The sequence below is a fragment of the Salvelinus namaycush genome, chromosome 10 (assembly GCF_016432855.1).
Source record: "Salvelinus namaycush isolate Seneca chromosome 10, SaNama_1.0, whole genome shotgun sequence".
NCBI lineage: Eukaryota > Metazoa > Chordata > Actinopteri > Salmoniformes > Salmonidae > Salvelinus > Salvelinus namaycush.
This window is the reverse complement of record NC_052316.1, coordinates 19,873,514-19,898,512: the sequence shown is the minus strand read 5'-3', so window position 1 is coordinate 19,898,512 and position 24,999 is coordinate 19,873,514. Positions and strand designations below refer to the sequence as shown.

At 44.3% G+C, this 24,999-nt stretch overlaps 1 protein-coding gene across 1 annotated transcript; it reads right to left on the bottom strand.

The window, feature by feature from the left end:
• Window positions 1–1,498: 1,498 nt before the first annotated feature.
• acsbg2 (acyl-CoA synthetase bubblegum family member 2) lies at window positions 1,499–21,672 on the bottom strand. The gene is made up of 15 exons (XM_039002466.1): window positions 21,560–21,672; window positions 18,494–18,632; window positions 17,597–17,712; window positions 13,816–14,084; window positions 8,156–8,244; window positions 7,338–7,458; window positions 7,125–7,205; window positions 6,810–6,959; window positions 6,264–6,440; window positions 5,713–5,894; window positions 5,208–5,450; window positions 4,852–5,069; window positions 4,514–4,653; window positions 3,602–3,848; window positions 1,499–3,285 (listed from the first exon to the last, which is right to left on the bottom strand). Exons 1-15 carry the CDS (start codon window positions 21,564–21,566, stop codon window positions 3,167–3,169), a joined length of 2,298 nt encoding a protein of 765 aa, XP_038858394.1. The 5' UTR covers window positions 21,567–21,672; the 3' UTR covers window positions 1,499–3,166.
• Window positions 21,673–24,999: the final 3,327 nt, after the last annotated feature.

Below are 24,999 nucleotides of genomic sequence, written 5' to 3'. Positions count from 1 at the left end.
GTCTTTTACCAAATAGGGCCATCTTCTGTATACCACCCCTACCATGTCACAACACAACTGATTGGCTCAAACGCATTAAGAAGGAAAGAAATTCCACAAATGAACTTTTAACAAGGCACTTCTGTTAATTGAAATGCATTCTAGGTGACTACCTCATGAAGCTGGTTGAGAGAATGCCAAGAGTGTGCAAAGCTGTCATCAAGGCAAAGGGTGGCTACTTTGAAGAATCTCAAATATAAAATATATTTTGATTTGTTTAACACTTCCTTGGTTGCTACATGATTCCATATGTGTTATTTCATAGTTGTGACATCTTCACTATTATTCTACAATGTAAAAATAGTTTAAAAAAACAACTTGAATGACATGCTAAAACTTTTGGCCGGTAGAGTGTGTGTGATTAAGCAAAGGTAGACCATCTACTGTGGATTTTAACAAGATACAAAGACAAAAAGCAGCAAATGGTAACTGTTCCTTCTTCTGATGCAGTTAGGAATGTGAGGGGGCATGTGCGGAGGGCCGCTTCCTGTGTCAATGGTTGTCATGTGTCGGGGACGGGGTTGGCTGTATTTATTTGTCAAGGGAGGGTTTGATTGGGGGGGCTAAAATGTGTTCCATTCATTTGGTTAATGCTACCTTGGGCTGAACAACAAAATGTTGTATTTTAAACTTGGCATACGATGCCACCATGTGGCCATATAATGCAAGTTTTGATAAGGAGAACTAATTTTTTATTTTGAAATCATATTAATAAAGTAATTGAGTACTGTTTGTGGCTCTTAGTTGACCAGTTTGACCTTCTGAACTCTGGATGGGCTCTGTTGGAAGGGGTGAAGTTACATAGGTCATGTGGAGGTCATTCATGTTAAGCAGATTGTGGGGTGAATCAGGCACTGCAGAGTTCAAAAGGTTATGCTGACAAGGTTTCTAGATTCCATTGTTTAATACATGCAATTATGCTTTGTAGATTTTCTTAACTTAAGCAGTTATTGTGGTGTTTCTTCCCCCCCCAATCTCGTCTTTAATACCTAAAGTGGCTACCTGGTACTGTATGTTTATCTGAAAATATGCAAAAAGAACTACATAACTGCTCTTGATATTACAGAATAAATAACTTATTTCCCAGCTAGGTCACATACGGAACACTCCGGTTTCTTCCCCACCCAATACAAGAAAAGCGCTTAAGCTTGTTGAGGCGCAGGTTAAACCGGTATAATGTGTCTTTAGTTGGCAGTCATGAACTGTCTTGTATGCATTTGAAGCGATTGATTTGCATGTAAAAAAAGATACAGGTTTTTCCAACAGCTCAAAGTCCTCCTGGTGTTAGGAAGTTGACTGCTTGGGGCTTCCTTGGTATGGAGCAGTGACTGGCTAGTTGCAGTAGCTACAGCTCTTCAGTATGTATTTATGCCAGTACAAGCATCAGCAGAAATCAGTTGGGAAAAGAAAATACTGATTCTGTACACAACTTCATTCAACAAACACATTACAAGGTCACTCTTGGTAAGCTAATAGTTTATTTACAGGTCTTCCTGAACATCAACATGGGTCTCCAGTTGAGCTTCTCTCTATGGAAGCCCTCTAACATCTTTACAAACTGCAAGGGGCTTGACCTACTCACTTTCGTCTGAGACAATGGCATGTTAGTGGCAATTGTTTACAACTGGGATCTTTGGATTTCATTGGTATTAGATGACTTTGTTTTAAACATTTCATCAAAAGTTAAATGTTCAAAAGTACTGATGGCCAAAATTCACAACCAGCAATAAGACACAGAAGTCCAAGTCCTCCTAACATGTACAGTAGGTAGCAGAGATACATGGTTTTCAAAATTCCACTCAGCATGCATATGTATGTTTAGGGAGAGTATTTGCAATGTAAGAGTGAACACCTGTCTTAGGTATGATTGTATCTACAATGTTTCAGGATGAATGCTTATTTTGAAATGCTACTAAATTCTGTGTCCTCTTGTTTAGATTAGTTACCCCAGAGAACATATAATGAAACGGTTCTCAGAAAGACAAATTCAGTGGTGCAAGTACCAAAATCTTTTCTCATCACACGCGTCTGCGTTGTGCTGGTATGCAAGAGGAAAGTGGTGGATATCTCACACTTCAAGACAAGACTGATGATCTGTAGACTAAAACATTCTATGTAATAAAGACCAGAGAAGAGGAAATGTAAGCAAAACATATTTACAGTATTTAACAAATGGTCACAGCAATTTTACAAAACATTCCAACAAGACCAGGCAATTGCATAGTCTGTATGACACAGCCTATCAGAGTACATAAAACTCATTGGATATAAAACATGGCTAAACTAATATGGCTTGAATGATATGGTTCTGTAGCATGAAGAAAGAGATTTGGATGCTCTCTTTCAGATAAGGTAGGTGCAGAAGTTCAACATTGGGCCATGTGCTTATGGCGCCATGGAATTAACTTAATTTTCATTGGACGTCCCAGGGCTTGTCTTGTTTTTATTGCAGAACTGCACGATTTAGGAGCTACAACACAATGATAGACACACTTTCATCAACTCAAACCAGACAGAAAAACAATACAATACTAATAAATAGGACAATGATATGTTCAGTGTTTTCTTTCCCTGTCATTTTACTTCATGTCTTTTATTTTTAATCGAGACCAGGGATCACTGGATGTAATAATTATTTATCATCCAATGTGTGTATTTGGTCCAAGTAATTTCTGACTTTGGAAAAATGAAAAATAGTAACTTTCCCCCAAAATTCTACTACCATGTCCTATGGACTTTTTGGATTTTATGCAATTTATTTGCAAGTATCACAGTAAATTAACAAGGCCTCATCACATACAACTGTACTTCATCTATCATATATTATTGTTCTTCATCACAATAATACAAAATAAAATAGTTGAAATCAGCTTATCAACAACTCATCTTAAAAAAATCCTAAAGGTTTACAATGGCTTCTCATGGATGTTCTTCCTTATATTTTTTTCTTTACAACACCCACAAATGTAAACAAAACCCAATAATGAAAGGAGGAAGCTAGCAAAACATGTTCACAGGAGAGAAACAGGAACTGAACAAGGAGTGGTTGTCTAAGAGACTGTTCTGTCTGCATGTCTTTTGTAGTGTTTCTCCCGAATTGCTCTGCAAGGGTATTTTTGTCCCATGCCTATTTGGGGGGCATGGAGTTATCAGGGGTGCTTGGGGTCACCACCTCTTTGTAGAAATTCTCGACTTGCTCTTTGTACATCTTCATGACCACCGGCCTCTTCAGCTTCATAGTGGGGCCTGAGAGAGAGAATGAGACTGAGTCGGCTATAAAAATCCTATTGTTATGCTCATCAACACCCGCCACTGGATAGGTGGGGAAAACTACAGTGACGACATGGTCTGTAGTAGACAGAAAGGTCAACCAAAAACAATTATATTGAAATTAATGGAAATGTGACAACATTATGGAAACTTGAGTCTAGCTTATATAGTGACCTGGGAAAAACGTCATACTGCAGTCCTTCAGGACCAGAAGAGAAGAACATGGCACTAAACAAACATGCACACCATCCTACCCAGGGCCCCTGCCCAGGCTGCTCCCCGCCCCGCTCACCCAGCTCTCCCCCAGGGATGGAGAAGTCCTGGTTTAGGATGGTCCACTTCTGGATGCGCTGGGCGTTGGAGGTGGCTTTCTCGTTCACGCGGTTGATACCCTCCTGGATAGCGGCATGGATGACTGGGTCACGCCCACCGGCGATCTCTGAGACTCGCGTGGCATTGCTGCCCAGCTTCCGGCACAGCTCTACGGCCTCGGGCATCAGCTCATCTTCAGGAGCACCAGTGTCTCCGTTCACCTGGCACTGAGGGGTAAAGAGACAGATGTTTTATTCGGGAAGGAGCCATGAAACAAAAGAACAGACATTTTCTTAGAAGGCTGTTTTGCTCATGAATAATTTCTCTTGTCAATGAATCCTATTATTAACTGACAATGATACCATAAAGACTTGCAGTTTGCTAAAATGTCCACCAGGTGGCAGTGGTTGGACAGAAGTTGTATAACTTACAATAAAGAAGAATTGTGAATAACCCACTATGACCGTCTTGCCCCATCCTGTGATTACATGATAAGGAGCAGTGATGAGGAGTTTATACAGCACTGTGCAATCTCTAATGCAGGCTGCATCTGATTACACATGGTATTTCTCAACTACTAGATAATCTTAAAGTGGCTGTAATAGATAGCCATGATACACAACATAACATCCCTGTTCTGAAGAAAATGTTTTGTCAGAACTTGAAATATGACCTTTGAGATAGGTCATATTGGCATGGGGATTTGGTTTCACACCGACACACAAACAATTCCAAATGGCTCATTCATCCCCTCTCGTCCCCCCTGTAACTATTCCCCAGGTCGTTGCTTTAAAATGACAATATGTTCCTAGTCAACTTAACTGGTAAAATAAAACAATTAAATACAACAAATAAAACCAACAAACGGAGTACTGTAGCCAACGGTTCATACCTTAATGGTGAGCAGCATGGCGAGGAACTTCCTCTTGTCTCCAATGAGCATGGCGTTGCTAACCAGCGGCACGGCCTCCTTCACAGCATCCTCGATTGGCACTGGAGGGATGTTCTCTCCACCCGCTGTGATGATCAGCTCTGGACACACATTGAAACGCAAGTTTTATTTAGGATAGGTTCTCTCTATGTGGAGCCAGACAATAAAATGCTATCTTCTGTCGACTGAGGCTTTTATAAAACATCAGTCTATTCCGTTTAAAGCTGGGTTCTGATGACCGGGATAGGGTTGGGGGTATTTTAGAGATGGAGTTATAGAGTGTGTAGAGAAGACTGTACCTTTGATGCGTCCAGTGATGAAGAGGAAGCCGTTGTTGTCGTGTTTTCCCAGGTCTCCAGAGTGCAGCCAGCCCTCAGCGTCCAGGGCGTCCTCAGTCTTGTCGGCCTGGTTTAGGTAGCCCATGAAGACGTGGCGTCCCCAGAAGCAGATCTCCCCGTTGCCCTCCTCGTCAGGATTGTTAATCTTAGTCTCACAACCAGGGATCAACTTCCCAACGCTGGGGAGACGAGACATAAATCACTAACTTTGCAGATCTTAAACACAAAGCGTATACAACAAAAATACTTTCTAAAAGCTGAGGTAATATGTCATTTCAGGCCTTGTGTGTTTAGGTGTATGTGGAGGGTTTAGTTACCTGGTGAGGCGGAATGCGTCGGGCAGAGAGATGGTGTGAGGTCCAGTGCTCTCACTCATCCCGTACAGCTCGTACACTGGGATGTCCAGGCTGAGGAAGAACTCCAGGGTGTCCTTGGTGATGGGGGCGGCGCCTGTGTAACACTTGGTGCAGCGGTCCAGACCCAGGGCCTTACGGACCTTCTTGAACACCAGCTTCTTGGCCAAGCGGTAGTTCATGGGCGTCCTCGCCATAGCTCCATTCCTGAGCAGGCAGAAGAGGAAGCAGGAGTTTAATACAACATCAGAACATGTCTCTCTTCGTACCCCAGGCTATAGTTCACTACTGTACATACTGTGCTAGCATTATTATACTGTGCGTGGGCAAGACAACTACTGATCCTGTTCTGTCATCTTTGTGACAAAGTAGTATTCGCCTTGAGGGAAATCGCTGCAAAGTCAGAACCACAGAGGTGGTGATACAGATCCGCCCCTCCCTACTAAATAGGCCCATGTATAACACATACTGGTTCATCTTGCTGAGGTTGGTCTGCAAACCCACTCCTTTGGCCCAGACTGCCACCTTTCTGCGCACGGTGGACGACTTGGCCCCGACGGACTTCATCTTCTCCTGCATCTTCTCCCAGACACGTGGTACGCCCATGAAGGCTGTGGGACGCACCTCTCTCATTGTGTTAACCAGGGAGCCCTGAGAACAAACAGGAAGGGAGCTCAGTCACAACATATACACACTAAAGGGGTTTGTAGGCACAAAGTATGTGTGACTGTGTGTGGAGTATCACTGACACGATCATATTGAGAAAGACAGTTCAGCTCCTGAGAATCACAGAACTGTTCAAAAGAGTTTGCAATTGCAACGTGCAAAGCTGGCACTTTTGTGAAGAAAAGCCTTTTCACAGAGAGCAGAAACACTAACGATCTGATCAACGGGGAAACAAAGAGTTGTCTTGTGTGAGGACAGGGTATAATTTTAACTTGTGAAAAAAGGCTTCTCAGTGAGATGGAAAAACTAGAAAAATGTCCTCTTGGGATTCTCATAAACGAGAATAGACCTCACCTTCAGTGCGTCTGGCTGGGCGAAGTATGTTGCCCCTCCGACCTTCATGGTGACCCAGATGTCCACCATCTGAGCAGCGATGTGGCTGAGGGGCAGGTAGCTGACCACCATCTCCTGAGACTTGGTGGCTTCTGCCAGCCGGACATAGCGGCCTACTGCGAACGCTGTCCATGTCAGCTGCAGAGAGAGAGACGGTCAGTACATTGCAGGTCATTAAGCAGGTAAACTCAGACCAAAAGGGGAGTTTGAATAGATACGAGGCTACATCTTGATAAGCAACCTTTAAAGGATATTATAAACTGTGTGGTAGAGCCTTGAATGCTGATTGGCTGACAGCTGTGGTATATCAGACCATATGCCATGGTATATTGGCCATATATCACAAACCCCCGAGGAGCCTTATTGCTATTATAAACTGGTTACCAACGTAATTGGTAACCAGTTTATATATTATTGCTTAAGTATAGCACTCTGATATCTTTACACTGGCCGTGTGAAACCAAAGACTAGTGTTAGTGGTGGGTGTTTGTAGTCAGTGTCACTCACATTGTCGTGGCTGAGCATCACTCCTTTGGGCTGGCCTGTGGTACCTGAAGTGTAGATCAGTGTGCAGCACTGGTTGGGCTTCTGGATAGCGATGATATCATCCAGCTTTGTGTCGGGCTCATCACGGCCCAGCTCCATAAACTCAGTCCACTGTGCAGACAATACAAGGCAGACACATTCAGGATAGAGTGGGGGGGGAAACGAACCTGCAGAAAACGTACTGTGTTATGAACACTTCTAAAAAAAGACACAGAAGGCATGGATCTGTGTTCTATTGTTCAAATGAAATCTAAATAGTTGACACTCCATTCATACCGTGTAGAGGTTTGGTCTCTTCTCTTTAAGTGCATCTTTGTACTGGATAATGGCTTTCAAGTGTGGCAGCTTGTCTTGAACCTGGAGGAAAAACACTCATTTTAGATACCTGCGTCAGATTCCACAGTCGAGGAATACACTAAAACGTAAAAGTTATCCCTGGAGAATGAATAAATCAAATCACCTTACATCCTTGCCATCCTCTAGGCTTACCTGTAGGATCTTCTGCAGCTGCTTGTGATTCTCCACCACAATGATGTTGGCCTTGCAGTTCTCTGCTACATACTGGCAAGCATCTGGGGAGTTTGTGGTGTAGATGCCCACTGCAAACCCACTGGCAACACAAGAGAAAACAGTACAGCGAGTTGTTGCCTTTATGTTCCATCAAACTCAAAAAAGATTCCTTTCCTACAGACAGGTGTGGCAACTCTGCTAGGTAAGAATGTATTTCAGAAAGTTATGATCATCATGAAAGAAGAATGCAACAGGTGAGGCGTTGATCCACCCAGAACAGTAAGTTATTGTAAGTCTGTATCTGATCTCTATGCCAATTACACATGACATATGTTCTCACATAACCAGTTCTGACAGTGGGAAACACTCCAAGCTCTAAATGAACTTTGATTTGTTTTGACATACTGTATTGAGTTTGGATTTTTGATCATGCTCTACAGAGTTTTGGGTTCTGATTATAGCTATTTGCTGATACAACTGAAAAGCAAAAACAGAGTAGTCATTGTGTTTGGCATACCTCAGCGATCTATCAAATTGTTTTAATGTGTGCAATAGGCTACATGCTGAATTCAAGGTCATACACTATGCTGCTCTGACAGGCTCATATGTCATATCTCATCATGTCTTTGGTTGTAGTCACATAAGATGCTTACACAATCTAGATGGGGCTACAGTATATCAGTGAGCAGGAAACCTTCGGCACATCACACATACTTACATGACGGGGCTAGTGTAAGTAACAGGGAGTGTGTCAGACCCCCCCCCCCCCCCCCCGAAACAGGAGTAGAGGGACTCACCCAGCCAAAATGGCAGCAATGTCAGAAATGAACCACTCAGCAGAGTTGAAGCCCAGAATGCCAACCCCATGGTAGCGCTCCAAGCCAAGCTGTGGACAAACACACACATACAGCATGAGAATAGATGCACACATACACATACATATATATATATATATATATATATATATATATACATACATACATACATACATATATATATGTATGTATGTGGACACCCCTTCAAATTAGTGGATTCGGCTATTTTCAGCCACACCTGTTGCTGACAGGTGTATAAAAATCGAGTACACAGCCATGCAGTCTCCATAGACAAACATTGGCAGTAGAATGACCTTACTGAAGAGCTCAGTGACTTTCAACGTGGCACCGTCATAGGATGCCACCTTTCCAACACCGTGTCACATTTCTGCTCTGCTAGAGCTGCCCTGGTCAACTGTAAGAGCTGTTATTGTGAAGTGGAAACATCTAGGAGCAACAACGGCTCAGCTGCGAAGTGGTAGGCCACACATACTCACCTCCAAGTGCTGAAGCATATAGCCTGTCCTCCGTTTTAACACTTACTACAGTTCCAAACTGCCTCTGGAAGCAACGTCAGCACAAGAACTGTTTGTCGAGATCTTCATGAAATTGGTTTCCATGGCCGAGCAGCCACACACAAGTCTAAGATCCCCATGTGCAATGCCAAGCGCTGTCTGGAGTAGTATAGCTCGCCTTCTACCTTCTCAGACTGTTAGCTAACGGTTGCGGCTAACAAAACAAATGAAATATGTTAGCTAATGTTAGCCAGCGTTTTTGCGAACCATCTCCCTTGTTGAATGCACCTCAGGGGTCAGCAATCTTTTTCATGTGGAGTGCCAATTTACCTTACCATTTCTACCGATCTGCGTGCCAGTTTAGATTTTCCTATTTTTAGATTTTTTATGGAACAGTTTCAAATAAATAAATGCATTGCTGGAAGAAAATATGTGTCTTCACCTACATTTTCGACCTCTCCCTGACCCAGTCTGTAATACCTACATGTTTCAAGCTGACAACCATAGTCCCTGTGTCCAAGAACGCCAAGGTAACCTATCTAAATTACTATCGCCCCATAGCACGCACAACTGTAGCCATGAAATGCTTTGAAAGGCTGGTCATGGCTCACATCAACACCATCATCCCAGACACCTTGGACCCACTCTAAGTCGCATGCCGCCCCAACAGCTCCACAAATGACGCAATCTCTATTGCACTCCACACTGCCCTTTCCCACTTGGACAAAAGGAACACCTATGTGAGAATGCTATTCATTGACTACAGCTCAGTGTTCAACACCATAGTGTCCTAGAAGCTGATCACTACGCTAAGATCCCTGGGACTGAACATCTCCCTCTTCAACTGGATCCTGGACTTCCTGACAGGCCGCCCCCAGGTGGTGAGGCAACAACATAGTGGCCCGTCAGGGGTGCATGCTTAGTCCCTTCCTGTACTCCCTGTTCAACCACGACTGCGTAGGTGCGCACGACTCCAACGCCATCATTAAGTTTGCAGACGACACGACAGTGGTAGGCCTGATCACCGACAACGAGACAGCCTATAGGGGAGGTCAGAGACCTGGCAGTGTGGTGCCAGGACAACACCTCTCCCTCAACGTCAGTAAGTCAAAAGGTGTCGATTGGGGACTACAGGAAACGGAGGGCCGAGCAGGCCCCCATTCACATCGACGGGGCTGTAGTGGAGCGGGTCAAGAGCTTCAAGTTCCTCGGTGTCCACATCACTAAGGCTCTATCATGGTTCAAACAAACCAACACTGTTGTAAAGAGGGCATGACAATGCCTCTTCCCCTCATGAGGCTGAAAAGAATTGGCATGGGCCCTCAGATCCTAAAAAATTTATACATCGGCACCATCGATAGCATCTTGGATGCGTAACCGCTTGGTATTGCAACTGCTTGGCATCTGACCGCAAGGCTCTAGAGGGTAGTGCAGACAGCCCAGTACGTCACTGGGGCTGAGCTCCGTGCCATCCAGGACCTCTGTACCAGGCAGTGTCAGATGAAGGCCCCAAAAAAATTCTGATTCCAGCCACCCAAGCCACAGACTGTTCTCTCTGCTACCACACAGCAAGCAGTACCAATGTACCATGTCTGGAACAAACAGGACCCTGAACATCTTCTACCCCCAAGCCATAAGACTACTAAACAAAATAGCTAATCAAATGGCTACCCGGACTACCTGAATGGACCTGCTCTTGCACACACTCTGGACTCTACCCACACCAACAAACATACGCTGCTGCTACTGTTTATTATCTATCCTGTTGCCTAGTCACTTTATCCATACCTATATGTACAGTACATAGCTACCTCAATTACCTCGTACCCCTGCACATCAACTTGGTACTGGTACTCCCTGTATATAGCCATGTTATTTATTCACTGTGTATTTGTCACTATTTGCATGTGATTTTTGTTTTTACCCCATCTTCATTGTTGGAAAAGGACCCGCAAGTAAGCATTTCACTGTTAGTCTACACCTGTTGCCTCAAGCATTTGACAAATACATTTTGATTTGGAAAGATTTTTCTAATACATTGAGGAACTATTGTCAATGGATGTAAAAACAGACTTTGTTTACTTGCCGTTTGAGGTTAAGAAAAAATTACTTTGAGAAGCTCCACAGCTCATTAGTGGTGGTGAGTTAAGACAAATCAGAAATACTAATCAGACTACTCCAAATAGGCACATTTATACATTCGCGTGCAGGCCAGGTAGCCTAGACACACAGCCTCTACAATGGATTAGTCCACTGAGACAGGTGCTAAATAAGACAGGTGTCTCGTGTGCCATTAAAAAAAAAAGAAAAAAAAAAGACAACTGCTCGACTAAAGAAATTCACATTTTGCAATGGGGCTGAGAGAAAATGTGCAGTTTTAAAGCAAATTTCCTGCAATTATACACATTTTGCCATGGCTTATGCCATCTGAGTGACTCAAACATAACAAAAATCAATGGGCGCCCCATGCCATGAAATCTTTTGAATTTTAGATTCTGGTGGTTATTAGTTCTCAAAAGATGATTCTATTTAAAATATATATACAGTGGGGAGAACAAGTATTTGATACACTGCCGATTTTGCAGGTTTTCCTACTTACAAAGCATGTAGAGGTCTGTAATTTTTTATCATAGGTACACTTCAACTGTGAGAGACGGAATCTAAAACAAAAATCCAGAAAATCACATTGTATGATTTTTAAGTAATTAATTTGCATTTTATTGCATGACATAAGTATTTGATACATCAGAAAAGCAGAACTTAATATTTGGTACAGAAACCTTTGTTTGCAATTACAGAGATCATACGTTTCCTGTAGTTCTTGACCAGGTTTGCACACACTGCAGCAGGGATTTTGGCCCACTCCTCCATACAGACCTTCTCCAGATCCTTCAGGTTTCGGGGCTGTCGCTGGGCAATACAGACTTTCAGCTCCCTCCAAAGATTTTCTATTGGGTTCAGGTCTGGAGACTGGCTAGGCCACTCCAGGACCTTGAGATGCTTCTTACGGAGCCACTCCTTAGATGCCCTGGCTGTGTGTTTCGGGTCGTTGTCATGCTGGAAGACCCAGCCACGACCCATCTTCAATGCTCTTACTGAGGGAAGGAGGTTGTTGGCCAAGATCTCGCGATACATGGCCCCATCCATCCTCCCCTCAATACGGTGCAGTCGTCCTGTCCCCTTTGCAGAAAAGCATCCCCAAAGAATGATGTTTCCACCTCTATGCTTCACGGTTGGGATGGTGTTCTTGGGGTTGTACTCATCCTTCTTCTTCCTCCAAACACGGCGAGTGGAGTTTAGACCAAAAAGCTCTATTTTTGTCTCATCAGACCACATGACCTTCTCCCATTCCTCCTCTGGATCATCCAGATGGTCATTGGCAAACTTCAGACGGGCCTGGACATGCGCTGGCTTGAGCAGGGGGACCTTGCGTGCGCTGCAGGATTTTAATCCATGACGGCGTAGTGTGTTACTAATGGTTTTCTTTGAGACTGTGGTCCCAGCTCTCTTCAGGTCATTGACCAGGTCCTGCCGTGTAGTTCTGGGCTGATCCCTCACCTTCCTCATGATCATTGATGCCCCACGAGGTGAGATCTTGCATGGAGCCCCAGACCGAGGGTGATTGACCGTCATCTTGAACTTCTTCCATTTTCTAATAATTGCGCCAACAGTTGCCTTCTCACGAAGCTGCTTGCCTATTGTCCTGTAGCCCATCCCAACCTTGTGCAGGTCTACAATTTTATCCCTGATGTCCTTACACAGCTCTCTGGTCTTGGCCATTGTGGAGAGGTTGGAGTCTGTTTGATTGAGTGTGTGGACAGGTGTCTTTTATACAGGTAACGAGTTCAAACAGGTGCAGTTAATACAGGTAATGAGTGGAGAACAGGAGGGCTTCTTAAAGAAAAACTAACAGGTCTGTGAGAGCCGGAATTCTTACTGGTTGGTAGGTGATCAAATAATTATGTCATGCAATAAAATGCAAATTAATTACTTAAAAATCATACAATGTGATTTTCTGGATTTTTTAAAGATTCCATCTCTCACAGTTGAAGTGTACCTATGATAAAAATTACAGACCTCTACATGCTTTGTAAGTAGGAAAATCTGCAAAATCGGCAGTGTATCAAACACTTGTTCTCCCCACTGTATATAACTCCATTATCTTTTCTACATACTTGATATCTGGTTTCAGTCATTTAAGTTCACACTGAAAACATTTGACCAACTCAAATATTTGTTGCCACGATTTAGCGCACCGCTGCTAAATTAATATAAGGGAAACACTGGATCTCTTGCATGTCATCACTCACAAACTTGACGCTCTTAAAGAGAGTGTACAATTTTCTATGTAATGCATCAAAATAGAAATGAGTTATTTTTTACAAGTAGTAGAAACCTAATATTCCACAAATTACTTTGTAATTTCAATGACAGGTTTTTTTATTTTTTAAACCTTTATTTAAAAAGGCAAGTCAGTTAAGAACAAATTCTTATTTTCAATGACGGCCTAGGAACAGTGGGTTAACTGCCTTGTTCAGGGGCAGAATGACAGATTTTTACCTTGTCAGCTCGGGGATTCAATCTTGCAACCTTTCGGTTACTAGTCCAACGCCTTAACCGCTAGGCTACTTGCCGTTTAGTATCAATATTCTAGCTTTTATAATAAACTCGTCTTAACAGGATTACATATTTGTTTCTAGGGCACAACACATGCTTCATAAGTAGCTAGAATTCTTATTGGCCCAATATAGGCTCTCTCAATCAATGTAAAAATATCTTCTGGTCCTAAGTTTAAGTCCACAGTGCTTCTCTTTTGCTTGTCTTGATATTTGGTTTGAGGATACATTGTTGCCTTGCCAACAGAACTTTCTCTCATACTTAGTTTCTCTGTTGCGATGTCGCACTTAAGGAACTGATGTCGATAAGCCATTCTTATGACTGGAGAACTGGAGACATGAGCACTAAGAAAGTGTTTAATAAAATACAATATTTCACAGTTCTCATCTGTATGTAACACTCGATAACTATACACATGTATTGTTATGGGTTTTCTGTTGCCACATTGTTCTGACATCCAATGTACAGCAGTCAAGTGTCAGCAGAGTTGGTCTATGTGTTAAGTCTCACCTTGAGGAAGCTTTTGGCAGCGGTGCGGCAGGCCTGGTAGTACTCCTGGTAGTTGATTGTCTTGGTCTGCTCTCCCTCCTTCCAGCCCAGGGCAGTGTAGCTGCCAAACCTCTCCACAGCAGTCTTAAACATCTGGTCTACGGTGAGTGGGGGCTCAGAGGCAAAGCCTGACTCCCCCATCCTCAGCTTCACCTCCCCGTCACCGCTCGATGTCCACAAGTCTGGCTTAGCCACCGCCAGGGACAGAGAGTCTGGCCGCTGGGCACTCACTGAGGGAGAGGAGAGAGAAGGGTTTAGTTGTTTACCAAGGCAAGTCAGTTGAGAAGGTGAAGGAAAGGTGTGTTTGATTTGTGAGCTTTGCTTAGACTTAAAACTTTGTATAGCACCTCAGAAAATAGGAAAATTGAGGGGATAAATTGTGTGAGCTGATTTAAGGGCTCTCTTGCTCCATCCTGCCAGTTTGGTGATGGCAAATGGCATACATTGATTTGCCTGTCTGTAATTTGTCAGATGGAACCCGAACCCGTGAGGAAGTCAAACTAATCACTTTGAATGGCGTGCCTCCTGCTTACACCAGCACTCACAGAAATGAGCTTAGACACTCTTTAGGGACAGGATGGAGGCTGCTCTGACTTCTGGTCTTAAATCTCAGTTGCCGTTTGTACACTTGTGTTTCCTCTGTTGTCTGCATTGTTGGTGGAGAGCCAGAGGCAGTGGGTTTAGGTGACCCTGGCCTGGAACCCAGTCTCTACCAGTACACACACAGAGCCCGGTCCCGTATGAGATGCCAATCAGCACACAAAACGCCAGACACCACAAGGGAGCCCCTACAAAGCCCAGGCACACAGACCTCACAAGGAGAGGACTCACTAAAAGGGACTAACAAGACAGCAGGAACTATTATATTGGCCTATATGGATAGGGCTAAATTGTAATGTTTCTTACAGAAGAAATATAGAAAGCATATGCATAACCATGGTAGCAATTAAAAAGGGAACAGTTTGGAGATTATGGGAAAATTCTTAGACTAAAAAGGTCAGGACAACAGTTCACCTGACAAGACTGAATAAAAACATTACACTGTTGATTTTATGTGCATTTCACATTTACTGTACTTTGCCTCATTTGTTGATTTGGAAATGTGAAAATACTCTGGATACATTCAGTAACAAAAATATTCCAGGAAAATGTGGGGTAGGTGATAGAGGGCCAACTGGTGTTTCCAGGGGTCCACAGCTCTCCAAAGTGTGCACAGTTCTTAAGGATTTTCAATGCACCTTTATGACTAAAAGAGTCTTAAACTATAAAAAGGTGCCTTTCTTTTGAGCTCTCCTAACTGTGCCGGCGAGGAACTAGAGCAAGCAAACATGTAGTTTTGCTTGGAACACAGCCCTGCATCCCTGCTTTACACAATTACTATTGTTTACGCAAGCCAAAAACGGTCCATTTTAAATATCAAAATCAGGGTCAGGTGGGCATAATTTCTTCACAATACAACAAACATACTGTAGGCTCATTCTGTTTATGACTACCCAGGGTATAACGTCATGTCATCTTGTAACTATGCTGAACAAAAATAAAATGCAACAATTAAGATTTTACTGAGTTACAGTTCATATAAAGAAATCAGTCAATTGTAATAAATTAATTAGGCCCTAATCTATGGGTTTCACATGACTGGGCAGGGGCACAGCCATGGATGGGAATGGGAGAACATAGGCCTACCTACTGGGAAGCCAGGCCCTGCCAATCAGAATTAGTTTTTCCCCTCAAAAGGACTTTATTACAGACAGAAATACTCCTCAGTTTCATCAGCTGTCCGGGTGGCTGGTCTCAGATGGTCCCGCAGGTGAAGAAGCTGGATGTGGAGGTCCTGGGTTGGATTGGTCACACGTGGTCTGCGGTTGTGAGGCCGGTTGGACATAATGCCGAATTCTCTAAAACGACGTTGGAGGCGGTTTATGGTAGAGAAATTAACATTAAATGATCTGGCCAATTGCACACTCCCTCAAAACGTGAGACATCTGTGGCATTGTGTTGTGTGACAAAACTGCACATTTTAGAGTGGCCTCTTATTGTGCCCAGCACAAGGTGCACCTCTGTAATGATCATGCTGTTTAATCAGCTTCTTGATATGCCACACCTGTCAGGTGGATGAATTATCTTGGCAAAGAAGAAAATGCTCAGTAACAGGGATGTAAACACATTTGTGCACAACATTTTATTGAAATAAGCTTTTTGTGATTGTGGAACATTTCTGGGATCTTTAATTTCAGCTCATGAAACATGGGACCAACACTTTACATGTTGTGTTTATATTTTTGTTCAGTATACATCAAACAGTGATCATGAACGTTGACACTATATTACATATATAGAGTATAATGACATGGAAATGTGAAGTGCACATTTGGACTTGCTTGTATGACATCAAAGCAGTATTTTTTTTATAATCCACAACATCTCATCTTTCAAAATACATCAAGTCCTTGTAATTTATAGCATTTCCCTCACTGCTCCCCCCCCCCCAAAACGTTGCCAAATTATCAGGAGGGATGGGGGCAACGTCACACACAGTGCTCAAATTCAGAACGTCTGGCAGTCAAAACCCATACAGAGCTGTGAAGCGGAGATCCTGAGCTATGACGTCATATATAACATGTTACTGTACAGCCACTGCATTCCAATGTAGGCCCTTATCAATGACAAAATCTGCCATTTTCAACCTGTATACAGGTAGGAGTGTCAAGGGTTAATGGGGGCCATTAGCCAGAGACAAACAGAAGCTCTAACTCACCTAGTATTATTAGCAATCACGTTTGAGTCTTATCAGCAATTTTTCAAATGCCACTGTGATAAGACTAGAACTATAGATAATCCCTGTCACTATTTTGAAGTGCGTGAAGGCTTTATTTAGATAAGGGGACCTACTCTCTCCCATGTTCTGTGTTGACTATGAAGCCTCTGAAAAGCACTATAAAACGAAAAGATCAACACTGAGTGAAGCGTGGGGTCATGTGACCTTGTGTTAGGCTGACCCCGTTTCCAAAGAGCGCTGTGTTTCTGTGTACTGTCAACAGGACTGAGCTGTGGGTGGAACCTTCTGGGAGTTCAGACAGGACTGTTTATGACCAAACACTTCTTTAATAGTCAACAGAAGCACATTGCCACAGTCATGCTGCCACTCTGCCAGGTCCTGAGGCTACAGTTACTGGACTTCAGGTGGATGGATGGATGGTGGAGGAGAATGCCCTACTGATTTGCAGTAACATAGGGTTTTACTGACCAACTGACACAAATCTCAACTGAAATGTGCTTTTAATGAAATTTGTGAATACCTTAATTTAGGATGGCATAGCCCTATTTCATCTAATTTGGGGTTTTATATATGCCAGTATAGAGCTTATAAAAAGGGTTGTCATACCAAGTGTGTGTGGAATGTTGAAGACTGAATGTTCTTGACTTGGGTCGGAGGAGACAGGAACCGGAGGAGACAGGGTAGGGAAGTTGGCACGTACTGGCACCAAGGGTGGACTTCACTTCCCTTAGGCCCATTCCCTCAAAGTTCAAAATGGGGACATTTAAATTTGGTCTACCTCAAAATGAATGCACTGGTATAACTTCTGTAGCCAAGTGCCAACCTCAAGAGTGTGTGTGAAACACTATGTTTGTGTACGCTCTAACTGTTGTAACCCTGTTTCCTAAATGTATTTGTGTCCCATGTAAATGCTGTCCTTGTGGTGTTTGCCAAGTAAATGTGTGAGTGTGTGGGTCAGCTCACCTGTCTGTGTGTGTGTGGGCCATTCAGTGGGGATGTCTGTGGGATTGTTGGTGAGCTCAGTGTTGGCCCCAGTCTCCGCTTCCCTCTCACCGGCTGACTCCTCCTCTGATGACTCACTGAGGGGAAAAACATTATAAACAATGTTAAGTAGATTCCCAGTCCTGTCCTGGTGAACTCTGCTGCCACGTCTAAGATGGATGGAGGAAACCTTTCAGTGTGTCAGAGACTAACGTCCCCAAGAATCTGTCTTGCAAACTGACTCTAAACCTATTTACAATGCTGATTTGACAAAATGTAAGGACTGTTTCTCATCTTTGAGTGATATAAGTAGGTCAAATATCTCTTTGAGCTGTCATTTAAAGAGATAAACTATATATACACAAAAGTATGTGGACACCCCTTCAAAATTGATGAATTCGGCAATTTGAGCCGACTGGGAGCCAGGCCTAATCACCCAACCTCACTAATGCTCATGGCTGACTGGAAGTAAGTCCCCGCAGCAATGTTCCAACATCCAGTAGAAAGCCTTCCTAGAAGACCATCTCCATATTAATGCTAATGATTTTGGAATGAGATGTTCGATGAACATCCTTTTAGTCATGTAGTGTTCTTCGGGCTTTTGGCAATGAGGCCCTTCATCTACTTCCTCAGAGTCAGATGAACTAGTGGATACCATTTTTACGTCTCATATTTCAGTATGAAGACAGATTCTGGGGAAGTACATAAAGGTCCTCATTGCCAAAATCCCAAAGTATCCCTTTAATGTGGGATTATTATTAAGACCGTGAAAGGTTGCAGGTCATCGTTATTCCTGTGTGACGAGAGCCTTTCGATCAACAGTCCAAACATGAATCACGCCATCAGACCAGAGACAATGGTTTCAGGTCAGGTACGTACTTGGCTGTGGAATCCATAGTGACTTCATCCAGTGAGGCAATGCTGTCCCCGGTGCCACAGGACGACTGCAAGTTGCTGTCATCCCTGGGGGGGTCCATCACCACGGCTGTGGACATGGCAGCGGGCTCGCACACAATCACTGGGGGGGGATAGAGATAGGGGACAGGGTAAGAAACAGCATATGACTCATTCACACAACATGACACATGCAAACCTCGGGGCTGAGTTTCCCCAGCGGTAAGTGATGGGAGGTTTAAATCAGGCTTTGAGAGTGACAAATGGGACACAAATGGCACTAGTCCTTCCTTACAGTAGCACCTGCTTCTTGGCCACACAGTGGAACTGCCAGTAGCATGTGACTGCCAAACAGCTCACAAGACTCCCACCACTGTGCTGCCAGTGCTGTCACAGGGTCATGCTCTGGACTCAAAAAGGTACATAGATCCAAGAGCTCCTGTAGACTGAACTGTGTTTTTGTCCCCATAAACCACTGTTTTTGAACAATGAGGCATCCTTTTAAGAAACTTCTTTCAGCCAAAATAAATGAACCATGTTTATTCAGTGTGGTCCTTTCCCAAATCAGAGGAAGCCTAAATTAATATTTGGGCCTTATCGTGTTATGAAACCCCCCTTTCAGAGATATAAAGCCATGTGGACACATGACAACAGGCGGGACAGCAGAGGTTGCATAAGACGGACTAATTTGGTTGGGTGGTTCATCTCATCCTCTGGTTATTGAAATTCAATGGCTCCATCTGTGTGAAAGACACACAGACCCAACCAGAGCCCAGTTCGGCCCCTGTTGATGATCTGCTTGTTCCATTGTGGGCAGTTACCCAACATGGCACATGAAACACGTCAGCGACCTAGAACAATAACCATGACCGCCCCACCAGCACGTAACTCCAGCCCACTCTCCACCCCCTTGTTGGAAAGCCAATACCGGCCTGGCTTCTGTTTATCTAGGCCTGGCTCGGTGCATTGAAAACACATACCAGTGGCCCTTTCGGCCTATTGTGGAATGGACTATCATAGTTCACCAGCTGAGGACAATTGAGCAGGGGCGGCAGGAAAGAAAAGACCATGGGGGTCAGAGCAGGAACACAAATATTCCCCTGAGCCAGGGCCAGGGCGCAGCCAGCCCTCATTAAAACCCTGTCAATATTATAACCTAGTGTTTTGAAACGGCTATAAACCCTCAAACTGAAAACCAATGTGTCTGATTCATGGTTCGTTCAAGGGCCGTAGCTCAGCAGATCGATAGATTCTACCTCCCTGCTCCCTCCCTCAGAGGCACTGCTGTTAACCTTGAGACTTCACCTCATCATTACACATTCCTGCAGAGCCTGTGAGCTCACCGCTTACACCACAAACCCCCTGCAACAGCTACCATTTTACTCTCTTCCTCCTTCCTCCAGTAACAGAGCAGCTGCAGATTCCCCATGCTCACACACTTGGACAGCTGTGGCCAGGGTTCACGCTGCATGGCTGTAATGTATTCTAGTGTGGGAGTTGTATTGTGAGTGGACCCTGGGGGTTGGGGCCGACATGCCTGCATTGGGGGTGGGTGCTATAGACTAAGCCTATAGCTCAGAAAAGGCTCGCTTTCAAGCTCAAACTATGTACCTTAATGAGAGAAGAAAGGAGATTCTTGATATTTCTGAATGCTGCCTTAAGGCTGATCCTCAGGGGTCTCTCTCTCATGACTGAATAAGTCTCAGGGAGAAGCCCTATAGGACTGATTTATGTTTGGATGTGATGAGAGCTATCGTCACATGCCAAACCAATGACCAAGTTCTATTCTCATCCCCCTCCAGCTATGACGACCAAGGCTGTATGCATTTACCTTCACAATGTGCTCACCAATACAAGTCAGAACAGGGAGAAAAAAAATCTAAATCAAGGTACTTCCTTGTTGTACGATAGAAAGCCATTTCCTTCTCTCCTGTTGATTGAGCCCGGAATGGCTGGTCACCGTCTGACCCCTAGTCCCCAGAGGAGCAGTTCATTGTAATGCCTAAATGAGGTTGTACACCCCTGCCAGGGAGATTCCCAGTGAGCATTAAGGGGATCGGCTCAAATGGATTTAGCATTGCGCAGAGTTTCATCACGTTAGCAACTGACCGCTGCGTTGCACACAATTAAGAGAGGATTAGGTCCCAAACAGTATGTCTAGTCCACATAACTGCCACAATGTCCATTCAAAAAACGAATTGCAAGTATAGACGATTTGGCTGATTATGAGTAGAAGCTTTTCTTGCACACATAGCAACATTAAACACATTTTTAGAAACCAGCATTAACTACAACCTAAACAAATCCTGCCCAAAACTGGGCATCTCCAAAACCAAGCAGTGGGGAGAGGTTTCCCTCTCCCCACACCCAGCATTTAAATACCCCAACTGTAGAGAATTTTAGATGCAAAGAAAGCACTTGCTACATTAAATCTCTTTCTGTCCCTGTACTTGTCTCTATCCCAGATGGCCATCTCACCCATCTGCCTGGAGTTGTTTCCAAGGCTGCTAACCCACTGGGGTGAATCAAGTTTCCATCCATCCAACCAGCAGCTGTTTCTGGCCCCAACAATGCAGTTAAAACTGGGACTTCTTTGCCTTGCCCAACCCTGTCTGAGCAGCTGTACATGGAGGGCAGGATGCTCCACCCCAGCCAGCCGGCACATCTGCTGTCGACATGGGCTAATGAGGTGGATGAGTACCACATAAACAGCCTTCAGAGCTGTGGTACATGAGCTGTTCTTAATTCAATAACTTAACTTCAATGTAAGAACTAAACCAAATTCAAACGTTGAACACAGAGAGGGACTCAAATTTAGTTTTAAAATGTATTTTAAGTAAGGTACACAGAAACCACCAGTCACATCCTAATGAAAATGCCACGATGCCAGAGAAATGCCTTCCCACAAGCCAAAGTCGGAGGATTATGGATATAAAGATGTATTATATGTAACAATCAATGTAAGCTTTCAGATCTAGGCTACCCAAGTGAAAGGGAAAACGCCCTCATCAAAGTCTGAATGTATATCTAATTCAATGCATAAGAACTTACAGTGCATCCTTGGAAGCAAAGTCTTTAGATTCCTTGTTTCAGTTCTGGTTGCCGGTTCTCTGGACTGCTTAAGCACTCTATTCAGTCAGCTGCTAGACTCAAAATATGCTGGCCTCTCCGCCTCCGTCTACTCTGTGTAACACATCATTAATTTTCAAACGCCTGCTTTGTCCCTCCTCCGAAACCCCACCCTTCCCTGCAGACATCCTTACACACTTCCGCCACTAAGATGACAACACTACAGCCCTTCTCATTGGCTGAAACGGCTCACACCACAAGACTCGTCCCCCATATATGGTCACTTCAGCTAAATGAATGCAAGAGGGAGGGGAATGGGTGGAATGGAATACTCCTCCCCCCTTCTCTTGGATGATGCGATGAGTCCCCCACCCAACCCAACCCCCTCACACACACACACACACTTCACTTCCGCAACATACACAACCACACAAAGCAGATATGCTGCTGGGGTTACTACAGGACAAGGAAGGGGCGGTTCCTCAGGCCAGTTTGTTATAGCTACTGCATAAAGCAGCTGTGCTAGCTGGGCTTTTATGACGTTCCAGAGATAAACATGCCAACATTGTCAGGCAGACATCTGTATCCTACTGACCTATATACTGTAGGCTACATCAAATAAACATCCAGAACTATTGGATCATATTGTCTTCTATCACTTCCATTAATTTATTCCTAGTTATGATATACAGTGCATTATGATATACAGTGCATTCAGAAAGTATTCAGACCCCTTGACTTTGTCACGTTACAGCCTTACTCTAAATTTTTTTTAAATCCCCCCTCAATACCCCATAATGACAAAGCAAAAACTGCTTTTTAGAAATTTTTGCAAATGTATTACAAATAAACAGAAATATTACATTTACATAAGTATTCAGACCCTTTACTTAGTACTTTGTTGAAGCACCTTTGGCAGAGATTACATTCTTGAGTCTCCTTGGGTATGACACTACAAGCTTGGCACACCTGTATTTGGAGAGTTTCTCCCATTCTTCTCTGCAGATCCTATCAAGCTCGGTCAGGTTGGATGGGGGAGCGTCAATGCACAGCTATTTTTCAGGTTTTTCCAGTGATGTTAGATCGGGTTAATGTCCGGGCTCTGGTTGGGCCACTGAAGGACATTCAGAGACTTGTCCCAAAGCCACTCCTGCGTTGTCTTGGCTGTGTGCGTCAGGTCATTGTTCTGTTAGAAGGTGAACTTTGCCCCAGTCTGAGGTCCTGAGCGCTCGAGCAGGCATTAAGGATCTCTCGGTACTTTGCGCCGTTCAACTTTCCCTTGAACCTGACTAGTCTCCGCCGCTGAAAAACATCCCCACATCATGATGCTGCCACCACCATGCTTCACCATAGGGATGGTATTGGCCAAGTGTTGAGCAGTGCCTGGTTTCCTCCAGATGTGATGCTTGGCATTCAGGCCAGACCTGAGAATCTTGTTTCTCATGGTTTGAGAGTCTTTAGGTGCCTTTTGGCAAACTCCAAGCTGGCCGTCAGGTGCCTTTTACCGAGGAGTGGCTTCCGTCTCGCCACTACCATAAAGGCCTGATTGGTGGAGTGCTGCAGATATGGTTGTCCTTCTGGAAGATTCTCCCATCTCCACAGAGAAACTCTAGAGCTCTGTCAAAGTGACCATCGGGTGCTTGGTCACCTCCCTGACCAAGGCCCTTCTCTCCCAGATTGCTCAGTTTGGCCGGGCGGCCAGCTCGAACATCTCTGGAGACCTGAAAACAGCTGTGCAGCGACGCTCCCCATCCAACCTGACAGAGCTTGAGAGCATCTGCGGAGAAGAATGGGAGAAACTCCCCAAATACAGGCGTGCCAAGCTTGAAGCTTCATACCCAAGAAGATGCGAGGCTATAATCACTGCCAAGATTCTTCAATAAAGTACTGAGTAAAAGGTCTGAATACTTATGTGATACCAGTTTATTTTGTATAACTTAGCAAAAATGACTAAAAAACTGTTTTTGCTTTGTCATTATAGGGTATTGTGTGTAGATTGATGGGGGATAAAAACAATTTTAGAGTAAGGCTGTAACGTGACAAAGTCAAGGGGTCTGAATACTTTCCGAATGTACTGTATATGAGGGTATGTATAGACATTGTGGATAGAATATGTAATATATCTGAAGAATACGTGGATAGAATAGTATATGTACAGCAATAGTTGAATAGGATGGCTTTGACTGACTAGAATACAGTATATACACACACATATGAAATGGGTAAAACAGTATGTAAACATTATTAAAATGACCAGTGTTCCAGATCTATGTACTAGGGTAGCAGCCTCTAAGGTGCAGGGATTAGTAACTGGGTGGTAGCCGGCTAGTGACAGTGACAGTTCAGGGCACTGGGTGGAGGCAGGTGGGTGATGGCTATTTAATAATCTGATGGCCTTGAGATTGAAAAACAGCTTTTCTCTCGATCCCAGTGTTAATGCACCTGTACTGACCTTGCTTTCTGGATGATAGCAGGGTGAACAGGATGTGGCTTGGGTGGCTGAGGTCCTTGATGATCTTCTTGGCCTTGCTGTAACACTGGGTGCTGTAGATGGCCTGAAGGGCAGGCAGTGTGTTCCAGGTGATGTGTTGGGCTGACCGCGCCACCCTCTGGAGAGCCCTGCGGTTGCGGACGGTGCAGTTGTCGTACCAGGCGGTGATACAGCCCGATAGGATGCTCTCAATAGTGCATCTGTAAAAGTTTGTGAGGGTTTTAGGGGCCAATACAAATTTCTTCAGCCTCCTGAGGTTGAAGAGGTGCTGTTGTGCCTTTTTCACTACACTGTCTGATGTGTACGCCAAGGAACTTGAAGCTTTTCACCTTCACTGCGGCCCCATAGATGCGGGCGTGCTCCCTCTACTGCATCCTGAAGTCCATGTTCAGCTCCTTCGTTTGGTTGACATTGAGGGAGAGGTTATTTTCCTGGCACCACTCCGCCAGGGCCCTCACCTCCCCCTCGTCGTTGTTGGGAATCAGGCCTACCACTGTTGTGAGTTAGAGGCGTGCGTGACCACACAGTCATGGGTGAACAGGGAGTACAGGAGGGGGCGGAGCACACGCCCTTGTGGGGCCCCCGTCAGGAAGTCCAGGACCCAGTTGCACAAGTTGGGGTTCAGACCCAGGGCCGTGAACTTAAGGATGAGCTTGGAGGGTACTGTGGTGTTGAAGGCTGAGCTGTAGTCAATGAACAGCATTCTCACATAGGTATTCCTCTAGTCCAGATGGGATAGGACAGTGTGCAGTGCAATGGCGATTGAATCATCCGTGGATCTGTTGGGGCGGTAAACGAATTGCAGTGAGCCTAGGGTATTGGGTAAGGTGATATGATCCTTAAGCCTCTCAAAGCACTTCATGATGACAGAAGTGAGTGCTGTGGTGCAATAGTCATTTAGTTCAGTTACCTTTGCTTTCTTTGGTACAGG